The 23,034-nt window shown below is 39.1% G+C and overlaps 1 protein-coding gene across 1 annotated transcript in view; it reads left to right on the top strand.

Moving 5' to 3' along the window:
• Positions 1–23,034, top strand: part of LOC139723458 (arf-GAP with SH3 domain, ANK repeat and PH domain-containing protein 1-like) — a 139,072-nt gene that overhangs the window by 80,531 nt on the left and 35,507 nt on the right. The window contains exons 6-16 of the mRNA XM_071634702.1: positions 3,375–3,428; positions 5,691–5,776; positions 6,730–6,889; positions 8,309–8,570; positions 10,458–10,679; positions 11,617–11,750; positions 12,749–12,834; positions 15,140–15,320; positions 16,970–17,171; positions 18,731–18,927; positions 19,415–19,574. Of these exons, the coding sequence (XP_071490803.1) occupies positions 3,375–3,428; positions 5,691–5,776; positions 6,730–6,889; positions 8,309–8,570; positions 10,458–10,679; positions 11,617–11,750; positions 12,749–12,834; positions 15,140–15,320; positions 16,970–17,171; positions 18,731–18,927; positions 19,415–19,574 (1,744 nt within the window). The remainder of the gene's footprint in view (positions 1–3,374; positions 3,429–5,690; positions 5,777–6,729; positions 6,890–8,308; positions 8,571–10,457; positions 10,680–11,616; positions 11,751–12,748; positions 12,835–15,139; positions 15,321–16,969; positions 17,172–18,730; positions 18,928–19,414; positions 19,575–23,034) is intronic.

Here is a 23,034-nt window from a genome sequence, read left to right as displayed (position 1 = left end):
TTTTATATTGTAGGTCTAGTATATTAGACTCTAAACGTTGGTAGATCTATGGATACACCTTCTGTACAGTATAGACTACAGCCCCTTGCCCTGGACCTGGCTCTAGCCCTACAAATATATCTAACCAGCGCAGCAACGTTAGTAGTAGTGGGCCTGTACTGTCCACGTTATACAACTGCTAATGTGCAAACGTTAGGTGTTAAGTTCATTGTGATTATACTATCATAGGGCCTAGCCCGATTGAATTGTTATGGCATAATAATAGGCGTAGCCGTACATTAAACACTAACACTAACGTTTAACACTAGATGTCTACCCCTACTAGCTAGAATGTACTAACGTTATAACGTTAGTATTTAACAGTTAGAGAGAGTGTAACCGTTAGATAGATTAGACCTAACAGTAGACGAGGATTCAGTCCAACTACATGTGATGAGGCCATAGATTACAAACCTAGATCGAACGAACAAGACACCTAAATCTAGACGTAGACCTAATGTTTGTTAGGCCTCTTTTCGCACCGTGTCAAGACGTGCTTCACAGAATAATCGGTGTTCCACTAAGAAGCACCGCCGGTACGGTCGGGTGGCGGCCCGGGGGTTGGTAGGCATGCCCGCGCCCACGGGATCGGTGCGAAATACAGTAGTCTAATTAAAGACATCGGCCTAACGTAGTACTAGCGCTTGAACCTTGATATTAACCAAGTCTCAGATCAAAGTTGTATATCTAACTGTTAGATCAAAACAGATTTTTAAGTTCCGTTACGCAGTGCAATAAAGAACTATGTATTTATTTACTAAGTTACTTACATTCGAAGGAAATAGTCCCTTTTCCAGTCACCAAGTTTCCAACTCAACGACCGAAACATGCAGCTCTCGCGCGAGAGATTTTACCTGTAGCTAGCTCGTAGGGGTAGACGTACGCACACGTATTAAGTATTCGCGCGCACACAAGCTGCGCGGGGCTACTGGAAAATGCTCGAAAATGCATTTCCTGAGTTCCTGCAAGTTCAGAATATTGATTAAAAGTAAAGATTTCTTCAAGAAAACTAGAAATAATATTGACACATTCAATTAAAGAAGCACTTGTAGTTTTATAAAACATTAAATTACTTTTGGAAGATCATCTAATTAGCTTGGAAAAGCAAACTTTGCAGAACGTTAATAAATCTGTGAATATTATTTCGAGAAAACAACACCCAAACATTTGAGAGCCCCATGCATGGCTGTACAAAATGACTTTTTAAATTGCTAAGGAAACACATTTAAATTGCAATTTCATTAAAAGGGACAATTGAAACTCATGATCTTTCAAATATCAATTGAATGCAAGCAAAAAATAAGAATCGTGGTTTTTGACATGCTTCTGAATTTTGTGCTAAAAATGACATTTTTCGGCAAAAACGCGCGTGACATCCGGCCGTACGCTATTCCTTAGTATTTTTGCAAGACTTTCAGTATGAGAACGGAGCATTAACAAAAAATGCCGTCGAATCCTTATCTAGAGCCTTTTTTGAGGTTTGGCTGGTCTACTATATCATCATCATTATTTTTTTTGATTCGTGGATTGTGGCAAAGAAAAATAAATTTTTTATTCAATATTTTGCAAATTGATCTAAATGTCAGTAATTCTTATACATGAATGGGCCTGCTTTTATCTCTCCTGGCCAACTCCCTGTGGTCGTGTCTGAGTGGCTGGATGAATGCAGAGGGAAGGGGAAGGGATGGTGGGGGGGGGGGGGGGACACCATGTTCAGAGCTTGGCCAAATCCCCCCTGGAGTCTTGCCCTGCCCCGTTCTGACCTTTTGGAATTGCTCTATCATTTTCCCCTTTGTTTAGTTTCTTTTTCTACTTTGTTATCACGTTGCTCCATTTGTAGAGTTGATCAAAGATTAAGGAACTTGTACAAACTTGTATAAAATGTTATGCATTCATCGTATCTTCTTAGTGGCTAAGATTTGTCGATAGACTTGTTAATGTGTGAGCGTAGTGTGAAACCAGATGACAGCTATGAGGGGTTTTCCCTCAACAGACTAGATGAATATTCCCACTACATACATTCTGCCGCAACTTTTAGTGACTACATAATTAGCCGCAGTCACAGAGGCAAAACTCCTCGATGTTAAACTTCGAGGACTCTTCACGAAGGTTGCTTGTCTGTTCACATTGGCAGCCAAAATCCTTCAAGTTTCAGTTCTCGAAGTTTGGGTCACTGATGCACGTGGGTAATTCCGTGAAGTTTGGGCATAAAGTGTTACATTTTAGCAAAACTCAATACTAATTATGCAATACATATATTGTTTATAGGCTTTACCATTGCCATAATTTGTCTCTTAGGACCAAATTTTGAAATATCACGATGCTACATGGACACGTCACGATGCTACAGGACACTGTTACATATTGTTTATTACTTCATCAAAATTGAGTCTGAATGGCACAAAATTTCCAGGAAAATGTGAGGCCTCAATGCAAATGTAAAGCCTACAAACAATAAATGTATAGCATAATTAGTATTGAGTTATGCTGAAATGTATTTTTTAAATATCACGATGCTACATGGACACTGCCCCAACTTCATGGAATTACCCATATGCACAACAAAGAAGAAAGCACACACATTCTGACAGCACTTGATTTTGTCACACAAACATTGCACACACGTACATCCCAGTGAGCACGCCCTCTGGAGGCACCTCTGTGAACAGGCAGCAAAGTTTCAGTCGTGAGTGTCAGACTGCACATACTTTGAAAAGATTTTCAGGAGTTTGGGAAATTTCCCTTGTTTAGGTGGGAAGTTTCATGAGAAGTCTTGCGAGAAGTTTTCAGAAAGTTTGTAGTCACACTGGCAAAACTTTTAAAACTTTACAAATTTTTGCCCGTGTTACCATGGCTATTGTTGAACTGGTGAAGCATGCGTGATAGAGACAAGATGTCTATTGACTACTGGTAGATCAGAAATGCTCTTTCACTGAGAAATATGTCGAGCATGACATTCGTTAGGTAGAGTTATGTGGTTCGATCGGCTACATTTTGTTGATTTCCTCAAGCAATACAACAGAGTTACTTTGCAGACTCATTTCATTTTCCACATGGTTTTGAAAAACACATGTAGCTGTACTTGACAGTTAGCTATGTTCTCCCCTGCATTTCTTTGATCTAAACTCATCTCCTTTGCAGATTTTGTGCTATCGAGCTTGGATATTTTGATTGCTGACGTCTACATTGTACGTACCTAGGCATTGCAATTTGCATGAACATACAATGCATTTGAGAGGAAATGTACATTGACTTTGATGAATCTGGTTTAAAGAAATTGAAATGCTGTTCATTATAAAGTATTTTATTATTTTTGTTATTTTTGTATCCTCCAGGTTGCAGAGGAGATGGAAAAGGAGAGAAGAATGTTCCAATTACAAATGTGTGAGGTATGTTTACATTATATGATTACTTTGATATGTGTAAAGTATGTTCACTCTCTTTAATAGTCACTGTAATAAAGATGCGGAGGTACATACAAGTGTGTATGTTCACACTCGTAACATAATGTAAATGTGTGAGGTTTGTTTCCCTCTCTCACTTTATTACATGTACAATATCTATGTATGAAGTATGTTCACACTTTTGTCATTACTATCATACAGAACTATTCAGATATTTCTATCAGGTGTCGGCACAAATGAAAAGGGTAAAAATATCTGTGAAGAATGAAAGCATCATCTGAGCAGTTTGTCATATCACATGCTTGTTTTTATGCCTCCGCCACGAAGTGGTGCCGGAGGCATTATGTTTTCGGGTTGTCCGTCCGTCCGTCCGTCCTTCCGTCCGTCCGTAATGAATTTTGTGGACAGGGTAACTATCAAAACCTTTTGAGGTATCCTAATGAAACTTGGCATGTATGTGTATTAGGGGGTGGAGTTGTGCCTATCAACTTTTGGGTGAACGTGCTCAAGGTCAAAGGTCAAAAGGTCAAGGTCAAATACATAAAATTTCACTATTTCCACCATATCTATGCAATGCCTGAAGATATTTTCTTGAAACTTAGTGTATACATGTATTACCCAATTAAGATTCTCTGGTGAAAGTGTGGGTCATGAGGTCAAAGGTCAAAGGTCAAAAGGTCAAGTAAAAATATTAAAACTTCACCTTTTTTCTCTGTACCTTGGAAATTGTTCAAGGTATCTTCATGGAACATAGTATATATACATGTACTGACTGGCAGTGATTATCTAGAGAATTTTTATAGGGTTCATGGGGTCAAAGGTCAGGGGTCAAAGGTCAAGGACAACACTTCAAAATTTTACTATTTCCCTCATGTTTATGCAATGCCAGCAGGATTACTTTTTGTTTACACTTGGGTGTATGCATGTATAACCTAATAGAGATTCTCTGGAAAGTTTTTTTTCTTTTGTTTTTGCCTCAAAGGTCAAAAGGTCAAAGATCAAGTGAAAATGCTGAACTAATTTTTTCCTCCATATCTCGGAAGTGGCTCAAGTTATCTTGAAACGTACTACATATTTATGCATGTTCTGCCTGACAGTGATTATCTTTTGAATTTTAGGGTCAAAGGCCAGATGAAATTGGTAACAATTTACTATTCAATACAGAAATTGCACTTTTTCTCCGTACCTTGAAAATTACTCAATGCATTAACGTATGAATGGGTCAAAGTCAAGTTACAATGCTTGAATCCCAAATACATGCTGTCCTATTCATCCAATTAAACCTAGGTCAAGGAAGGTGGACATTCAACACATTTGTGACAAACTTGTCATTTTAATATTTTGCCAATTTTGTGAAAATGGAATCATGCATTATGGGGGAGGCATATCAGTCGCCATAGCGACATTTCTAGTTAGCTTACTCATTTCAGACAAATGTCTAATACAATTTGTACCATTAAGGGAGACTGTGTTAAATGCTGATCAATGTCTTCTGACTATTTGGTCACAATTTTCAAGATGTGAACCCTCATCAAAGTGACTATTTGGTCACAATTTTCAAGATATGAACCCTGATCAAAGTGATGCCAGAGGCATTGTCAGTTCTAAAAAAAAGTTTTCACATGGTTCACAGGAGATGAGCTACTCGCCAAAAATGGAAGATAGTTTTATTAAAGCGGAAATGGATCATGGTAGACCCATTTTTTGTAATGTTTGTGAATTCTACAATACAGTGATCATCCCTATTTGCGACAGGGCACCTATTTGCGGCAGGGGATGTTTCATTCCTTGATGAAAAGTGCCAATCAAGTACGAGAATACTCTCACTTCCCACAGCACTAGCAAGTAACTCCCACTTTTGTTCAAAAGTATGACTTAAGCACACTTGATGCTCTTATTGCTGTTTGATCAATGAATGAAACTGCCCCTGTGGCATATAGGCACTCTGTCGCAAGCAGGGATAATTACTCTATAGCTATGGAAAGGTCATCACTATAAATGGGTTGATGCTATAAACAGGAGGCCGCTTTAGACAGATGGCCACTACCGGCAGATGGTCGCTAAGACAGGTGGCCAGTATAGACAGATGGCCATAATAGACAGGTGGCTGCTATAGACAGTTGGCTGCCATAGACAGATGACCACTTTGATTGCATTCATGGTATGTGACTTTGCCCCCAAGAGAGCTGGGCTCAGCTATGGGATCTTACCTTTTTGCTTTGTCGATCTTGTTACTCATTCCTGCAGTACCTGGTGAAAGTGAATGAGATCAAGGCGAAGAAAGGAGCAGACCTGGTCCAGCACCTCGTGGAGTACTTCCGGGCAGAGAACAAGTGAGCTCTGCCGCTTGGTTTCCTTGACTCTTTCCCTCAACAGGGACTCTCCCATAACGTGGGGGCAAAATTTGATCAAATTTGGTATTACTGTGAAAGCGTTTGTGCCCTATGTTTTTCGCACTTTTTAAAAAAACAGTTCAGATGCAAAATGTCTTCAGTAAACTTGGAGAATTTATGATGGGCTCTAGATGAAAACTGTACCATGTACAGAATCTGAGTCTGTGAGACAGTGCCATTAATTTGGGTCACATTAAAGGTTGACATTACAGGTCTGCCTACATATACATGTAACTACATTGTTTACATTGTTGGTTGAGAATGATGAGGGTGTTAAGTTGCCACTAAAAGCCATAGTGTTCGAGGCACCTTAATGATCTTATCATTCTCAGCTGACGATGTATGCTTACAATATTAAAATCAGAGGGTGTACATATGGGGTTTTTTTGTTATTGCATAAATTGAAAAGGTGCCTTTGCGTGTATGAATATTTCCATATACCCATTCCATATTCAAGTGAAATCTTAGTATTGAAAGCTTCATATCCAATGTTGTTTACAATACAATATGAGGAAAAAGAAATTAAAAGTTACAGTGAGCATCAATGTATCTGTGTTTGTGGTTAAATGAATGACACCTTCCAAGACACTAGAGTAATGTCTGTTGTAGAAAGGAGAAGACTCACCTCCCCCCCCCCCAGAAGAACAAACTTATAAGTGAAACACACATATTTTCCATGTATTAAACATACCAGCAATGAAGCAGTTTGACACCAATTCAGTCAAAACTTGATTTTAGATGATTTCTTTCTTTATTCTTTTGCTGACAAAAAAGAAGAAGATGATGTATTTAATCAAAGAAAATGCCTCCACCTGAATTGAATAGTTCTACTGGCCTATACACATTTTTAAACAGTGGAATATGCATATTTTTCCATACACATGTGATTGCAGCTATTTCAGGGATGGCCTCAAAACGGTCGAACACTTTCAGTCATATATCGACGAGCTGTCAACGAATGTCTCCAAGATCAAGTCGCGGCACGACGAGGAGAAGAGGCAGCTGTCGGAACTCAAGACGGTCCTCAAGAACAGCCTCAATATGGACAAAGAGGTGCGTAGACCACGCCCCCAGGGGTGCATCTTTGCACCCCTCTAGATAACTCCCAGAATATGACATTATACCATGAGACTGTATGTATGTAGAGTTTATTCAAAAGTTGTTGCATCAAAGGGGAATGAAAGCCAAATACACATGTAGATTGAATAAATGCAGCAATATAAAGTAGAAAACATCAGCAAGTGTGAGGAAAATGGCACAATCTGTTGAAAAGTTATGAAGTCTTAAAGGGATCGTATAGTTTTGGTTGAGACATAATTTTAGGTTTCTAACATTTTTTTGGTGAGATAATGAGAAACCTTTTATGAAATATGAAAGAGCACGTAATTCCATGAGGAATTCAATGTTTATTTGATGAAAATTGGTTTTGAAATGGCTGAGATATCCAAAACAGAGCGATTCTGATAAGTGTGGGACCCACACTTTATTACAATCGCTTTGTTTTACTTTGTTTTTGGATGTTTCAGTCATTCCAAACCCGATTTTCATCAAATAAACTTTGAATTCCCCTTAGAATGGTATGCTCTGTACTATTTCATAAGTGTTTTCTTGGTATCTCGCAAAAAGTTCAAAGCCCAATTCTCATCTCCACCAATACTGTATCATCCCTTTAAACTTTTGCTGCTGCCATTGCTAGATGAAAAGACTACTATCGACTGTGACATCACTGCAGTATAATGATATAAATTGAGTATAAAAAGAATTCTATCGAAATCAATTCTTTTAATGAAAAGTAAACACTCCCTCGACTTGTTATTGACATAGGGTAATATTATTGCTCCTGTTTTCTTGAAGGAGTCAGTCAAGTGCTATTTCATCATGCTTGAAAAGTGAAAATATAAGGAATTTTCTGTATATTTTCTGTATACCGGGGTATGCTTGAGGTCACAAGTTGTTTTAGTCTTCTCATCCAGCGATGGCAAGCATGAAAACTTTGCAAATTTATACCTTTTCTATGGATTGTCCAATTTTCATCACACTTCGCTGATCAATGTGTTCCACTAATATTGCTGCATCCCTTCAATCCACACAACCATTTGGGTTTATTCCCTTTTGAAGTGCATTTCCAAACCGATTGCCAATTGAGAGGGATATGATGACAGGTTAATACGTCTCCATGTCTTGTCTTCTCTGTGAAATGGATTAGGATAAAATCACATTTCATTGATTGTGGTTGGATAAGAATGTGAATGCACTGCATGTCGTGCATTATGATGAATGAATGTATGAACATTGATATGATTTGAATAAGTTCCAAAAAGTAAAAACATTTTTCCTGCAAGCAACTATTGAAATTCCAGTAGTTTTGACATCAATACGATATGTCATGGAATTCATGTTTATAACCTATGAAATCTGAATGAGTTTGGTCTTTCACCTCTTCCATCTCCATGGCAACATCACGCCCATCAGACCCCGCCCGAAAAGCAGGGATACAGTCTCCACCAGCTTCAGACCAACAATGCCATGGGCACGGAGAAGTCGGGCTACCTCCACAAGCGCACCGAGGGGCTGCGCAAGGTGTACCAGAAGCGCAAGTGCGAGGTGTGCGACGGCTACCTCCACATCTCGCATTCCACGCCCACCCGCGCCCCGGCGACCCTTAACCTTCTGACCTGCCAGGTCAAGCCCTCTCTGGAGGAGTCCAGTCGAAAGTACTTTGACCTCGTGGCACGTAAGTGAAAGAGTTGCATCGACTATTGCTTGTCTGCAGATCACCTCCCTCCCACAACAAAACTTTGATAAAGATGGACTCATTTTTATCTTGTGACACTACAAGTGTGGCAGATGAACATAGGGTACTAGACAAATGAGAATAATTCAATTCAATTCAATTCAATTCATCTTCATATTTGTCAATGAAGGAATGTACATCAAATATAATAAAAACATAGTAAATCATAATATCCGGATTGGATGCACAGTAAATCAATGTACTGTAAGCATGTAAAACATAGCGGTCAATCCTTGAGCGTGTTTCTACTGAGCGACGAAAATTCGAGGTGATGCCAGCCGATGTGTGGTGATACCGGCCGATGTGTGGTGACACCTCAAATTTTTCCTCAGTAGAAACAGATCGGGTAGTGGCCGATGCCGGCTGATGCGAGGTGCTCCGTCGTCCATCTATTGAGGTGGTCGATGCGTGGTGACGCGAAGTACGATTCTCAGTAGAAACACACCGGGTAGCGAAATTCGTGGTGTATCGGACGTCTAGAATTTCTCCCCGCGCTTTTCAATCGGTTCATCGCACACACTCCTTCGACACATGTGTACAAAATATGTGTGTACACACAGCGACCGTGTTCGCATCATGCTTTGTTTGTACCAACTCGCTTGTGTATGTGTTATAGGCCCTATACGTTACGTTACATGTGAATTGTGGCATTCATCGTCTATTGTTCGCGTGATTAACAGCCGAACTTATTGCATTACTAAGCCCTCATCACTTACTTGATTTTACACCGCGTTATTTCATTTTATATTGTCTCGAATCGCGAGAGTACCACATTAGTATGTCGCAGCCTTGAGAAAATCTCAACTGGACCCTCGATCTCCAAAGATTTCTCATCAGTCAGTGGCAGGATACCAGTATGTTAGTTCGGGGTATATTGGATGGGAAGACGAAGAGAAATGGCTAATCAAAAAATAGCCGACGCAGTTGTAGCAAAGCAGGCAGGGTTCGGATCGTATTAACAGTGAGTGCGCGCGTGACCCAAATCTGTGACTTAAAAATACCTGACTTCCGGAATCGCCGCATTTGCACGTCACCTTTGCATCACCTCGTATTTTATCGCTCAGTAGAAACAGCTCGAGTGGTCGTAAAATACGAGGTGCTGCGTTGGACAAAATTCGTGGCGATGCCAGGGATGTGAGGTGCTCTCAGTAGAAACACGCTCATTGTACGTTTGGTTCTATGTATAACGCTAAAGAAATATGATGGAACCTACTGAAAAGCGAGCTTGTTAAGCGTAGGTCCCAAATTCTGAACAGAGTGTAAGATGAGGAGCACGGATGCATAAGACCAATGAGGAAACAAAGTTTAATGAAGATGATCATGTGTGGTTAGATAGGTGAACCACTTCACCAGGGTGGCACCCTGTTCTCTATAGTGAATGAATGATCTTTTGCGTACTTGTGATCTTTTGCGTATGTATTGTGACTCTCTCACACACATAACCTCCATTTAATGCCCTATCTCAGAAATGTCAACTGTTAGTTTTTCACAGTATTTAGTACTGTTTCCCCCCCCCCCCCTCAAAAAAAAAAAATAGTGCAAGTTTCATTGAAAATACTGTCTTTTCCATATTTTATTGCAACCCATGTCTATTGCAGGAAAAGTAAAGAAACTGCTTTTTCACGAAAAATACACTCTTTCAGCCATCAAAATACTGCATTGCCATTTACAAGGTTGGCATCCTTGCTATCTGACTCTAACTTTGCTCAGCTAGACACGAGATTTGAACCAGGGTCCTTTAGATCGTGATACAGACCCACTACCAACGGAGCCCAATCACCGCCATATTTGTTTGTTTTTGTTTGCATTCCTGTTGACAATCTGCAGAAGACCGAACGTATCACTTCATGGCTGAGACGGAGGAAGAGGCGGAGGAGTGGATTTCCGTCCTCAACAACAGCAAGAAGTTCGCCCTGGAGGCGGTCTTCAACGAGGGGTCGTCGCCGTCAGAGGTCGCCAGCAGAGGGCTCCAGGACCTGACGCAGAGCATTGTCAAGGAGGTCAAGCGGTTGCCTGGCAACAACGTGTGCTGCGACTGCACAGCGGCAGGTTGGGCGAGAACGATAGCTTACAAAGTCATGATTCTCCATATGTGGCAATGCTACACAGGTGGCGCTATGAGTTTTTTTTTTCCTTGTTCAGACCAAGACTTTTGTGGCACAAACTCATGCATATACAGCTGTAGCTGTGTGACTCTTGCTTGTGGGAAATTTGTAGTGTGCTGTATACTATATACAATATAGTTTATGCTTGATATTATAAACACAGTGTAGGTGTTTATTGTAGATAAAGTTTTTTTTTTTTTTTTTAATGAGACAATGCGTGTATTGGGTACTTTTATATTCTATCAACTGCTATTATGAAATTACTTCGAAATTGTTTTAGGGCACATGAATATTGAAATATTACTATGGGAGAAAAAACAAATTAACTTATATCTTATTATTTTGACATGCTATAAGATTATACTTTCCGTAAATTGCACAAGGGTTTCTTTCCTTGCAATTCACAATTTTCTATTCCATTTTCAGGACTAGATTTAAATAACAAGATGACTTGGACAATATTGCTAAGATTCTTCAGAGCAAAGAAAAATTCACAGTTCATGTACTTTTATAGTTCAGGCAAAATTCAGCACCTACTACACTGCCCTGGAATACAAAATGATTTTGACAAAAAGATCAAACAGATTTAAAGGAAATGAAAGAAAGATATTATTCAGAGGGGTGAAGGTTCATATGGGAGTTTCTTCACTTTTGTCTCCCTCTATGAATTAAATTTGTAGAGGGAGACAAAAGTGAAGAAACTCGCATGAGATATAAACTAATTTTAGTGTTTTCAAATAACCTTTTACGAGCCTAGCAATGTCGCAGATAATGGAACGATTAAAGATGATAAATTAGTAAAAAAATGGAGAAATGTAAGGATAAAGTAATCGTCAGTAACATGATTCTTTTTGATATTTCATTTTTTTTTTTGCTCACAGATCCGCAGTGGCTGTCGACCAACCTAGGTATTCTGACGTGTATAGAATGCTCAGGTGTACACAGAGAGATGGGAGTTCATATATCACGTGTGCAGTCACTGGAACTAGACAGACTCAGCACAGCTCAGCTACTTGTGAGTGGCACATCTTGCAGTGTGGTGACTTAACTGGTGTTGATTGTGTGGCTGTGTGTGGGTGGGGGGGGGGGGGGGAGGTATTTGTTTTCTTTGTGAGTAGGATTTTGATATTATGGAATAAAGTTTGAATAAAGAATACCACAAAAAAAAGAGAAGAAAGTGTGTGCATGTGTGTGTTTCTGTGTTTCTGTGTCTGTGTGGCTTTGTGCGTGGCAGTGTGTATACTTTTATGTGTGTATCTTTGCTTTGGGTTGTACACTTGTATGTGTATGTGTGTGTCTAGTGGATCTGTGTGTGGGTGTGTTTTTTGTGTCTTCATACACATACTGTCACATACTGTACATGTGTCTCTGTATTATATGTTTGTATGTGTGTGTGATTGTGGAGTACAGAGAACAAAAGAACAAAATGATTATCTTTATTCTGTCTTGCTTGTGAGGTATACAGTACAGTAGAAAAAAGAACTTTTGGGTTTTGAATACAGTAGGAAAAAACATTACACTTTCCCATAAATCAATTTGTGTCAGTATATTTGTATGTGTGTACATGTGTGTGTATGTGTGTGTGTGTCTGTGTGTGTGATATTGAAGTAGGATTGTTTCAAATGATATCCATATTACTGAATGATGAAATAATACAGCTTAAGTTATAAGAGATCTCATTGTGAAACTGAGACAGAGATACTGAGTATCGGCAGAAACTTTTTGCACATTCAAGGAAGAATACATGGTTTCTTGTGAAACCACCAACCAAATGTTCTATCATCATGGAAATAGTAAAAGAACATACCAGTATACAAGTATGTGAATGTGCATGCATGTTTTTTGCGCATATCAGCATACTATAGAAATAAAGCAAGAAGAAATGCAAGAAGAACATCATTTAGAAATAAAACAAGAATGTGAGCAAGGAAAACAAAAAATGAAAGTTTGGTCTTTGTTGTAAGAAACAAATTTTCAAAACTCGTCAACAATGTTTTTCTTCTTGGCTTACAGCTTGCAATAACAGTAGGTAATGAAGATTTCAATGAAGTCTACGAGGCAAACCTGGAAAGTAACAAGCCAACACAGAGTAGCAGCATGTAAGTCTTCTTCCTTGCTTTTATCTTCTTCTTTTCTTTTTTTTGAAATTTTGCAATTTCTGTAATTTCCTTGATATGATACTAAGAGCTTTTAAATTGTTGGTGCATTATCACCCGATATCAGTATGATAAATCCAGTTTCTTCTAAACTTGCAAAGGATTTGATTCTTTTCTGTAAGATGCATCCTTCCTTTGTTGTGAGAGGAAAACTTGATATTTCAAATTGAGTGTCAGTGTAATTTTGACACAGAGTATGTGCTGTCTTGCTCAACTGGTGGCATTCTCCAGTTCAGTTCAACTCAAATTTTATTACTGTCATTACATAAATTCTTTCCAATACAGTCATTACAAGGAGTCAATGTAATACAACATATGAGAGCAAACATTTGAAAGTGGAAAAGAAATATATAAGCAAGTGCATAACCTATATTTAACTGTTTGAACAAAATCATCTCCTTACCTCACATGGGTTATCCTTTAATTCTGCCTCATCCTGAATGAATAAATGATAAAAAAAAAAGAATGTTGAAAATGCATTCATTCTATGGTTCACATATATGCCAAATCAGTTTTAACCTGTTGAGGATGGGCTGGTTTTGATACAACAGAAAGAACATGCATTTCCCATAGACAGTTGCTCGAATGTACTTGGGACTGGTCCTCAACTGGTTAAGAGCTGTAGTACAATGCACATATCTGCAGTGTGATAAGCCAGAGCAATTCTTGAAAGCGGTGACAATGTGACTATAAATCCTGTCAGCCACTTGTGTGCGCTCTGGCAGTCGTGAGAAAAAAAAAGTCTTGTTTGTTTTCATAGCATGCTAAGTTTAGAACCACAAATGTATCCACTTAATACCGACAGCCGTTGCATTCGAGTAGAAGAGGAAATAGAAATGAGAACAACGGAGAGGCATTGTTCCTATGTTGGCATGTTATCCCTGGTGGTTCCCAGGTACCTACGTTAAAGGGATGGTATAGTTTTGGTTGAGATGAGGCTTCAGGTTTCTGTCATTTTTCGGTGAGATGGTGAATGTTCGCTGGAATTTAATATCTCAAATTTCGCAATGGCCAAGAGTTGCGAAATTAAAATGTACGCTAAAGTTCTTGTCTATACTACACATTGTATGTATGCATTGAAAGCCAGTTGCAATGTGCAAAAAAAAAAAGAAAATAAAAAAAAATATTGCCGTGAATACGGGGTCATCTCCAAGTTTTGAGAATTTCATGCTGCAAATATACTATCTTGCTTTACAGTAAATAACCAGTGACTCATGTGCAGGCAGACCCATTGCAATAATGCCCTGGTTCCATGACATTTGTTCCTGCGACAATTGTTCCCATGAAATATATGCACACTAAGCCAAACACAAATTCTGCCCTCAAATATAACCCTGACCCTAATCCTAATCCTTACATCAAGCTGAACCTAAAACCCTATCACAGCCCTAACCCTAACACTAAGTCTGTGGAGATAATAAGACCAGAGCAATTATCACAGGAGCAAATGTCCTGTCACCGGAAGTTATAGTTGGTTGGCTATGAGATGCTTCATCGTAAGTATTCACAGTGTACTTCAGTGGTGCTAATTTCTTTGTGTGCACACTGTTTCCATCATATTCCACTTCAGCGACCGTAGCTCAGTAATAAAGGCCAGGAAGTGCCATCGAAGGTTTTTTTCTTGTATCCTTCTGGAGAAGGAAGCAAGCAATGTGAGTGAGAAGTGATCTCTCCTACTGAGATGCTAACTGTCACTTGTTTGCAGTATTTTTTTTTTTTTTTTTTTTGCTAAAGGTGGTGTGGATTTCATGGAAAATACTATTTTCTCCAAATTATAGTAATACACCTGTTTGTTGCAGGAAAGGTAAAAAATACTGTTTTTCCATCATAATAACCTTTTGATTTCATACAGCCCTCAGAGTACTGTAAGACCAGAAATTTTTGCGTGAATTAAACTTTCTCAAATTCCGTGAGTAACTGAGATTCGCTTAAATAAAATGCACACACAAGTTTTTGTCTACACAGTACAGTGAATGCCAGTACAATGCTGTACACCATTAGTTTGCCGGTGCAAACCCATGTTGGTCGTAAAGGAGTCTGTGCCGGTGGTGCATGTAGTAGTCTTTGCGCAGACTCCATTACGACCAACAAGGGTTTGTGCCTGCAAACTAGTACACCATTGTGGCCAGCAATTCACGAAAGTTTCATGGCGTGAGTGTTTCTGGTATTACACTACTGCGATGCTGTGTGAAAGGTTGGCGTCCCTAGTCCTAGATGATGACTCCTTTTCTCCTTGTAACCCTTCCAGGGACGTGAGGAAAGAGTTCATCAGGGCCAAGTACGAGAAGAAGAAGTTTGTGCTGAAGACGTCGGCGAATCCCACCACCCTGCTCTTCGACCTGCGGCAGGCTGTCTTGCTGTCGGAGATCCTCCAGGTTCTACGGGTCTTTGCGGAGGGCGTCGACCTCACCTCTCCACTTCCAAACACGGTGAGGGCTGGAAAGCCATTTTTACTGTGTGGTTTCTTTTCAACACCAGTCTCAATTCAATTCAATTCAGTTCAATTCAATTCAATTCAGTTCAGTTCAGTTCAGTTCAGTTCAGTTCAGTTCAATTCAATTCAATTCAATTCAATTCAATTCAATTCAATTCAGTTCAGCTCAGTTCAGTTCAGTTCAGTTCAGTTCAATTCAATTCAATTCAATTCAATTCATTTTATTCCGTAAAACCATTCCGTGCGGTTTCTTTTCAACACCAGTGTCAATTCAATTCAGTTTAATTCAATTCAAGTTAATTCAGTTCAATTCAGTTCAATTCAGTTCAGCTCAGTTCAGTTCAGTTCAGTTCAGTTCTGTTCAATTTAATTCAGTTCAGTTCAATTCAATTCAATTCAATTCAATTCAGTTTATTTCGTAAAACCACATTCAAAATATTTACAGAGCTGTATGCGTTAAAGGAGGAAATCATGCAAAAGCCCGGGGCTTGGAAATTGAGATTTCTTGTATACTACAACTTAAAATAAAGGTTTTGAATTAACATGCAAATGTCAAAATATACATTAACAATAAAAATTGAATTCAGATGACTTCAAAACAATACATTATTTTGTCAGACAAAATTGAAAATAAAATGAATTAAAATAATTGCATAAAAAAAACATACATGATGATTGTCAAAAGTTTGTATAATTATTGCTCAATTTCTCCAATATTCTTTGTAAACATAGTTAATACAAGTTAAGAATATGCTCCTTACATTTGGTCATAAAACATTCAATGTGTTCACAGTTTTGAGTTTCCTAACGAATTCCACAATTTAGCCCCTTTGTACTTCATTGAGTTGGACTGACTGAAAATGATGAAATATAACATTACTTTACGGGCCTTGAATTTCATCACATTTGGGTCTGGGTCACTTTTTTGAGGGGGCACAAATCCACTCAAAGGGGCACAAGTGAGTAATTGCCAATGGCCATATAGTATTTTGAGCACTGACTTTATTAAAAGAATGTTTTGTGGCATGAGAAGAAAAATAATCATTCAATATATCAGGCTACTGAACAAACATACTCACATTGTATACATGAATATACCAATTTTGGATGAAATTCTGTCCTAAACATTTAATGTTTGCAATTCCTTAAATAGTGGTGAAACGTTGGCAAGATTGAGATAATTTGTATGGAGGTGAATAGCTCCACTCTTCGAAAAGGAGCAGTAGAGTTTGCAGTGTATTGTATGGGTTTAAAAGTTGAACATGCATTCATGGGAGTTAAAGTGCAGAGTTGGGTTGAAACGGGGAGTACTTGATTCGGGCAAAAGGACGCATACTGCTCAATGCATTTCCATGCACAGCAGACGAGTGGCATTATCATTCAGATCGTCTTGCGGAGAGCTGCCTATGCATGTAGCAATGAGAAATTCAAATACTGTTTGCATTTTCTGGGAATTTTGTGGTTCTGCCCCTGAATTGCATTGCAAGCACAGTGTTGTTGTTGTTGATGTTGTTTTGTTTTTTATGGGGAGGGGGGCTTTTTTTTAGAGTCATAAAACTATTCTCTGTCCTATGTTTTCTATACCTTATGTCTCTCTTCCTAAAATCTTTTCCCCCTCTTTTCTCCACGGTCATCACCCACCAGCCCGGTGGCAAAACAGCGCTCCATCTGGCCGTCGAGCAGCAGGACGACGTCAACCTCCACATCGTGGACTTCATCATCCAGAACACGACGCAGACTGACCAGCAAATGGTGGACGGGAACACGCCACTGCACCTGGCGGCCAAGTACAACAAGGTGGAAAGCCTCAAGCTGCTACTCAGGAGCAGTGCAAGCCTGGAAATCTGTGAGTTTTACTGTAAAACATGATATTTTCGCAGCATGAAATTTTGGCGAATTGGAGCCAACAGCCTTTTACGTGGCATGAAATTTTAGCGAGTTGCCTCTAACATGCAATGCATATGGCGTAGACAAGAACTTCCGAGTGCGTTTTAATTTCGCGAATCTCGGCTCTCGTAAAATTCGCGAAATCAAAATGCACGCGAACATTCCTCATTTTACAGTAGTCTCTCTCTATTCAATTGAATTCTAAGATGTTGTGGTCCAGTGGTTTGTGCCCCAAGCTGCATCAACTGGCAGGTCCTCAGTTCAAGCCCCCCCCCCCCTGCCCAGCTGTAGCTGCAGTGCCCCTATGCAAGACATGTATAGCCACTGTTTCTTCTTCCTTTGCAAATGAATTTGTACATATAGAATAGTAGTAAATGGGGGGGGGGGGCGGGGAGATGAACAAGGCCTGCTCAACTAGAACAAGGAATCAATACTTTCATTTTTCCAATGTAGTCCTGGGTAATTAAATACTAGGCAGCATCTGCATTGCATGTAGTATGACAAGAATGTGATGTATCTATTGGCCCTCATGAATGGCCACCAGTGTTTGAAACTGAGATGTAGAGATAGATAGGTAGATAGATAGATAGATAGATAGATAGATAGATAGATAGATAGATAGACAGACAGATAGATGGATAGATGATAACTAGATAGATAGATAGGTAGATGGGTAGATAGATACAAACGATAAGTAGATGGATAGATAGATAGATAGATAGATAGATAGATAGATAGGTAGATAGATAACTAGATAGATAGATAGGTAGATGGGTAGATAGATAAGTAGATGGATAGATAGATAGATGATAGATAGATTGATAGAGAGATAGATAGCTATTTAGGTAGATAGGTAGGTAGATAGATGGGTAGATAGATAGAGTAATAGGTAGATAGATAGATAGATAGGTAGATAGATAGATAGATAGATAGATAGAGAGATGAATGGATAGATAGATGATAACTAGATAGATAGATAGGTAGATGGGTAGATAGATAAGTAGATGGATAGATAGATAGATAGATGATAGATAGATAGATAGATAGATAGATAGTTGATAGATGATAGATAGATCGATTGATAGAGAGATAGATAGCTATTTACATAGATAGGTAGGTAGATAGATGGGTAGATAGATAGATAGATAGATAGAAGTATCTAAATGCTTTTCAAATGGATGTGTATCTCTGAATAGATGTTTTTTGCACTCACTGAAGCTACAGAGATATCTTGCCCAAGTGTCCATTCAACAGTTGTCAGTGCTGGTAGTTGATTCTTGGTTACTGTGATAGCAGAGATTTTCGTGAATTCCACAAGGAACCAAGATTCACAAAATTAGAATGCACCGGAAAGTTCTTGTCTACACTGTATGCATTGCATGCCAGTGGCAATGCAAGAAAAATTTAATGTCATGAAAAAGGCCGTGGGCTCCAATTTGAGAAAATGTTATGCCGTGAATATTTCTGGTTTTACGGTACTTTCTAACTCTTTCTTTCCCGCTTTCCCCCCTTTGGCAGTAAACCGAGCGAAGGAGACACCGCTCGATATCGCCGCGAAGTGCAATTTCACCCAGTGCGAGGAGCTGCTCCGCCAGGCAACCCAGGGCAAGTGCACACAGTGCGAACACGTCGAGTTCCGCTGGGGCATGATGGGTAACGAGGAGGGGGTGGACTTCAGCGACGACGAGCTCGAATCCCGCAATCTTCCAATCAAGGTGAGGACGCAGTGACGGATGCCGCCTCGTAGACGCTGGCAGAGCGCAAGTCTTTTTTTTTGTCAGACTGAAGTAGTATTTTGAGACCTGAGAAAAAAAAATGATGTGAATTAAATCTGGCTGTAATAGCAGTTTGTAATTTCTCTTCTTTGTATGAAAAGGAGGAAATGCTGAAAGCAGTGTTCACACTTTCAATTGGACAGCATATCAAAAAGAAAAAAAAAATGTGCTTTTCTAGCTTTTAATCCGTTGAGGACCGACTGATTTTGCTACAACACGCATTTCTCATAGAACCCTGCCCGAGTATACCCGGGACTCGTCCTCAACGGGTTGAGAATAGAATAATTACAAAAAGAATAATGATAATAAACATAATGAAGATATTAATAAATCTATGACAATAAATGTACTTAGCATTAAAGATTGTGTCACTATTAATATTATGTCATGTATCTATTATTTCCATCTATCCTTGTATTGTACACAGAGTCCTAGGAGACCAAATCACAGGCCTCAGACCCTTCCAAACTCGCCAGTCGGCTCGCTGCCCAGGATGTCGCGGGACCGCTTCTCAGACCTCGTTCCCCGGGACCAAGATTCGGCGGACAAGCTGCATATGCCGCCCCCACCTGTTCCGCCGAGGAGAAGTGAGTATTAAAACACACACACAAAAGGAGATCGTAGATAACTCCTTCCAGATATGATAGCATCGTCTGTGAGATGGAAAAAAGTTATATGTGCGCTACTTAAACCTTAAGTGTCTTATACTGTTTTTACTCCAGAAAAGATGGATGAATGGGAGAAATCTCACATTTGATTCTTGTGTTTTGTTTTTTTTGTTTCAATCACTTGTAAGGTAAACTCGTATTTTTTTTTCCTGCAGCTAGGCACACAATACCTAATAAGCTGTCCCATTTGTTTTAATTTCTGTAAGGGCTCTTGATGCACTCAATAATTTGAAAGCTGCTTTGCAAGCTCGCTAATATACATTTGCTTGTGATTATGTTGCCATTTTGAAATCACAAATTACATTTCCCTGTGCTTCATGTGAGATCACTGGTAGTAAATAAATAAAAGTGTGTGGTGTGTGCAGATGCCAAATTAATGCGCTTGATTAATTCATGGTAACATCTCAACACATGCAACAAAGTGATTAAGATCCTAAGTACAAAGTGGATGTTACGATTTAAGTGTATGTATATCTATGAAATTAGTATCAGGTGTAATAAACTGGTGTGCTACCGTGTTCAAATTTTATGCCTGCTGGTGTAGCCAAAGTTATTCCTAACAACCAGGGAGCTTGTCCAAGGCTTGCCCAACGTAGCAACAATTTTTGCATACACAGTGGATTCCCAGTTTAATTGGATTCCCAACATTGAAATGCATTCAGTTTGTATAGGTGGAAGGAAAAACATAATAGTAGGTCTTCGGTGAGAAAAAAAATTCCATCAATTTGATTAAACACAATTACTTGTATTATAGATGGACTAATAATGAACTACAGGGTAGTTTATGTTGATGCAACAGAAATATCCAAAGTCATCAACAAGGTATTCGATATAGTGAATTATTCTTCCAGCATGGATTACTCAGTCATTTGGAAGAAAAAAACAAAACAAAAGTTGAATGCCACTAATTATTGCCATCATGCAATTCTGAACTGTGCAGTGAAATGGGTAGGGACTTTCAAATACTTGACAGACTCTATAGAACAGATTTTGAACGAGCGAGGAGTGGATTACTGTTAATACTTTTTGTTTTTTGCTCCGTGTGACCCCATTAATAAAGTGTCTCTGAATTTTTCCAGTGATGTTCTGTCTGCCTTTTGGGCATCACCACCACCTTCATCACTGGTCCCATGCTGGTATGATTATGTTTGCGTTGCTTTGCAACATCCCCCCCCCCCCCCCCAACCTGCCCCAGTATGTATGCCTGCATCTTCCCCTCCTTCACACGCACCCATACCAACATCTATCACCTTCCCTTGTACTGCATTCTTTTCTCTTCTTCTGTTTTTGTAAATGAATATAAAAGAAGACAGATCGTACTTGTTTGCCAGATATGACATGAATTTTCCACTCTATTAAGTCTCTTAAAACCATTGGAATGTATCAGAGGAATGAATCCAATACTGTCTTTAGATCATTAGTTGAGGATTGCTCGATTGTATCATTTAAATTCAAATTCTCAAGCTCTTGTAGGTTCAACCGATAGCTATTAACCATCCAGACTTGCTCTCTCACTGATCATGGTACCTTGTAGTTTAACTGCTTTCTTGATAGGTTCTCCTCATCACTTAGTAGTGCCATGGCAATGCTGCACACTGGCACTGGTCCGACGTTCCCTGACCAGTAAAAATCAGTGTCGGACCAGTAACCTTTTCAGGAATTTACCAGTAATAAATGGAAAAACCGGGTACCTACTGGTTTGACAGACAGGTCGGACCAGTAGAAGAAATAGGTTAGTGTGCAGCCCTGGCCTTGGCTAAGTTCCTTTTTAGACTGTGATAAAAATGCACATCTTGACGTACTGTATATGCCATATATTTAGCAAGTCTAAATTTTTGCGAATTAGGGCTTCCCAACGATTTAGTGAGATGTTAAATTCGCGATGTGGAGTACAGTACTGAACGGAGTTTATGTATAACATGTTCACCTCACAATCAACTGAACGGAGTTTATGTATAACATGTTCACCTCACAATCATATTGGGATCAGAGTCAATATTTGTGCATGCCTTTAAATTCGCAAATAGCACTTGACTCGCAAAATTTGCTAAATATTCGGCATGTACATTGGTTAAAACACTCCTGCCTGTTACAATACCCCACCTCATGCCTTGAGAGAGCCTTGTTCACATGCATGCACAAAGTCACCAGTTACCCTACATGAAGAGAACACAGTCTCACATAACCTCAAATTCTTTTTCACGCCTCCTGTGTTTGATAGAATTCTCTTCATTTTAGCTCTCACACCCTGCGAATTTAACTTGTTGACGACGAGACCCAAGTATACTCGCGCAGGTGTCTCTGGGAAATGCGTGTCAGAGCAAAATCAGCCTGTCCTCAATGGGTTAAGATCCATCTCAATTTTACAGCCCATTTCATATCCAATTTGATCAATATAACCTATTTCTCATACCCATACTTTGTGAGGTTATCCAGATATGGAAATCTCTTCATAAACAAAGACTTGTCTGAAGAATTGTTTAAGGGGGTGATTTGATGGTAAAACTTTGACATGAACTTCAGTATTTTGCTGCAATCCTCATTAAAGAGGATACATTGTTACACACTGTCATGTCACTGCTGGTGTCATGATTCATGCAGTTTGTGTGAGAATTTGATGAAAGCCTATATGGTCGAATGTTCCGAAATATGAAATGCCAGCATTCACATGGTCAGATGGGAAACAATAACATCATGTCTTTAGAGGATGGTAATATCAAGATTATACAGAAAAAAGTGTTGCAGATCTTCCAATCAGGATGCACTCCTGTAAAGCACTATTTAAAAGTGAATGTCACAGATGGCATGTTCCTCTTTTCTAATGAAGAAAATGCAGTGCTCTCAAATGCAAAATGTGATGTCATACTGATTTTTTTTTTTTTTTTTAAACAAAATCTTTTGTAATATTTACTGAGATAGGTTAGGCACATGACTTGTTTATTATAGAGTTATGATATGATCAAAGTTTGGAAAATGATGAGGTGTGAAAGGGCAGGTCAAACTCACTTGTGTGGTAATGGGTCTGCGGTAAAAGAGGATAGACATCTTTGTGTTGTATTTGGCTACAGATGTAGAGTTCAATTCAATGAAGTGTGCCAAGACTCCACATTTGGCATGATTTCTCAAACATTTGATTCCCCCATTTTCATCCCTTGCATGATTTCTGATTGTCTGTGATCATTTCCTGGGAGTGATCCATCAATCATTTCCTTCCCGTGGGACTAAAGTAGTATTTTTATAAAGGATTAGTAGCTTTTAGAACAGATGTACAGATTCTTGTTCCTCAATTCAGAATGCGGTTTGTCACTATAGCCTAACAAAGTGCAGTGCTATGTTGTTGATTTTTTTTCACAGTTCAGCCAACAGTTTTTAAAGGGGA

The sequence above is a fragment of the Diadema antillarum genome, unplaced genomic scaffold, assembly GCF_040938485.1.
Source record: "Diadema antillarum isolate AM-2024a unplaced genomic scaffold, OU_Dant_1.0 scf00000191, whole genome shotgun sequence".
NCBI classification, from domain to species: Eukaryota; Metazoa; Echinodermata; class Echinoidea; order Diadematoida; family Diadematidae; genus Diadema; species Diadema antillarum.
This window is presented reverse-complemented; position numbering and strand designations above follow the sequence as displayed.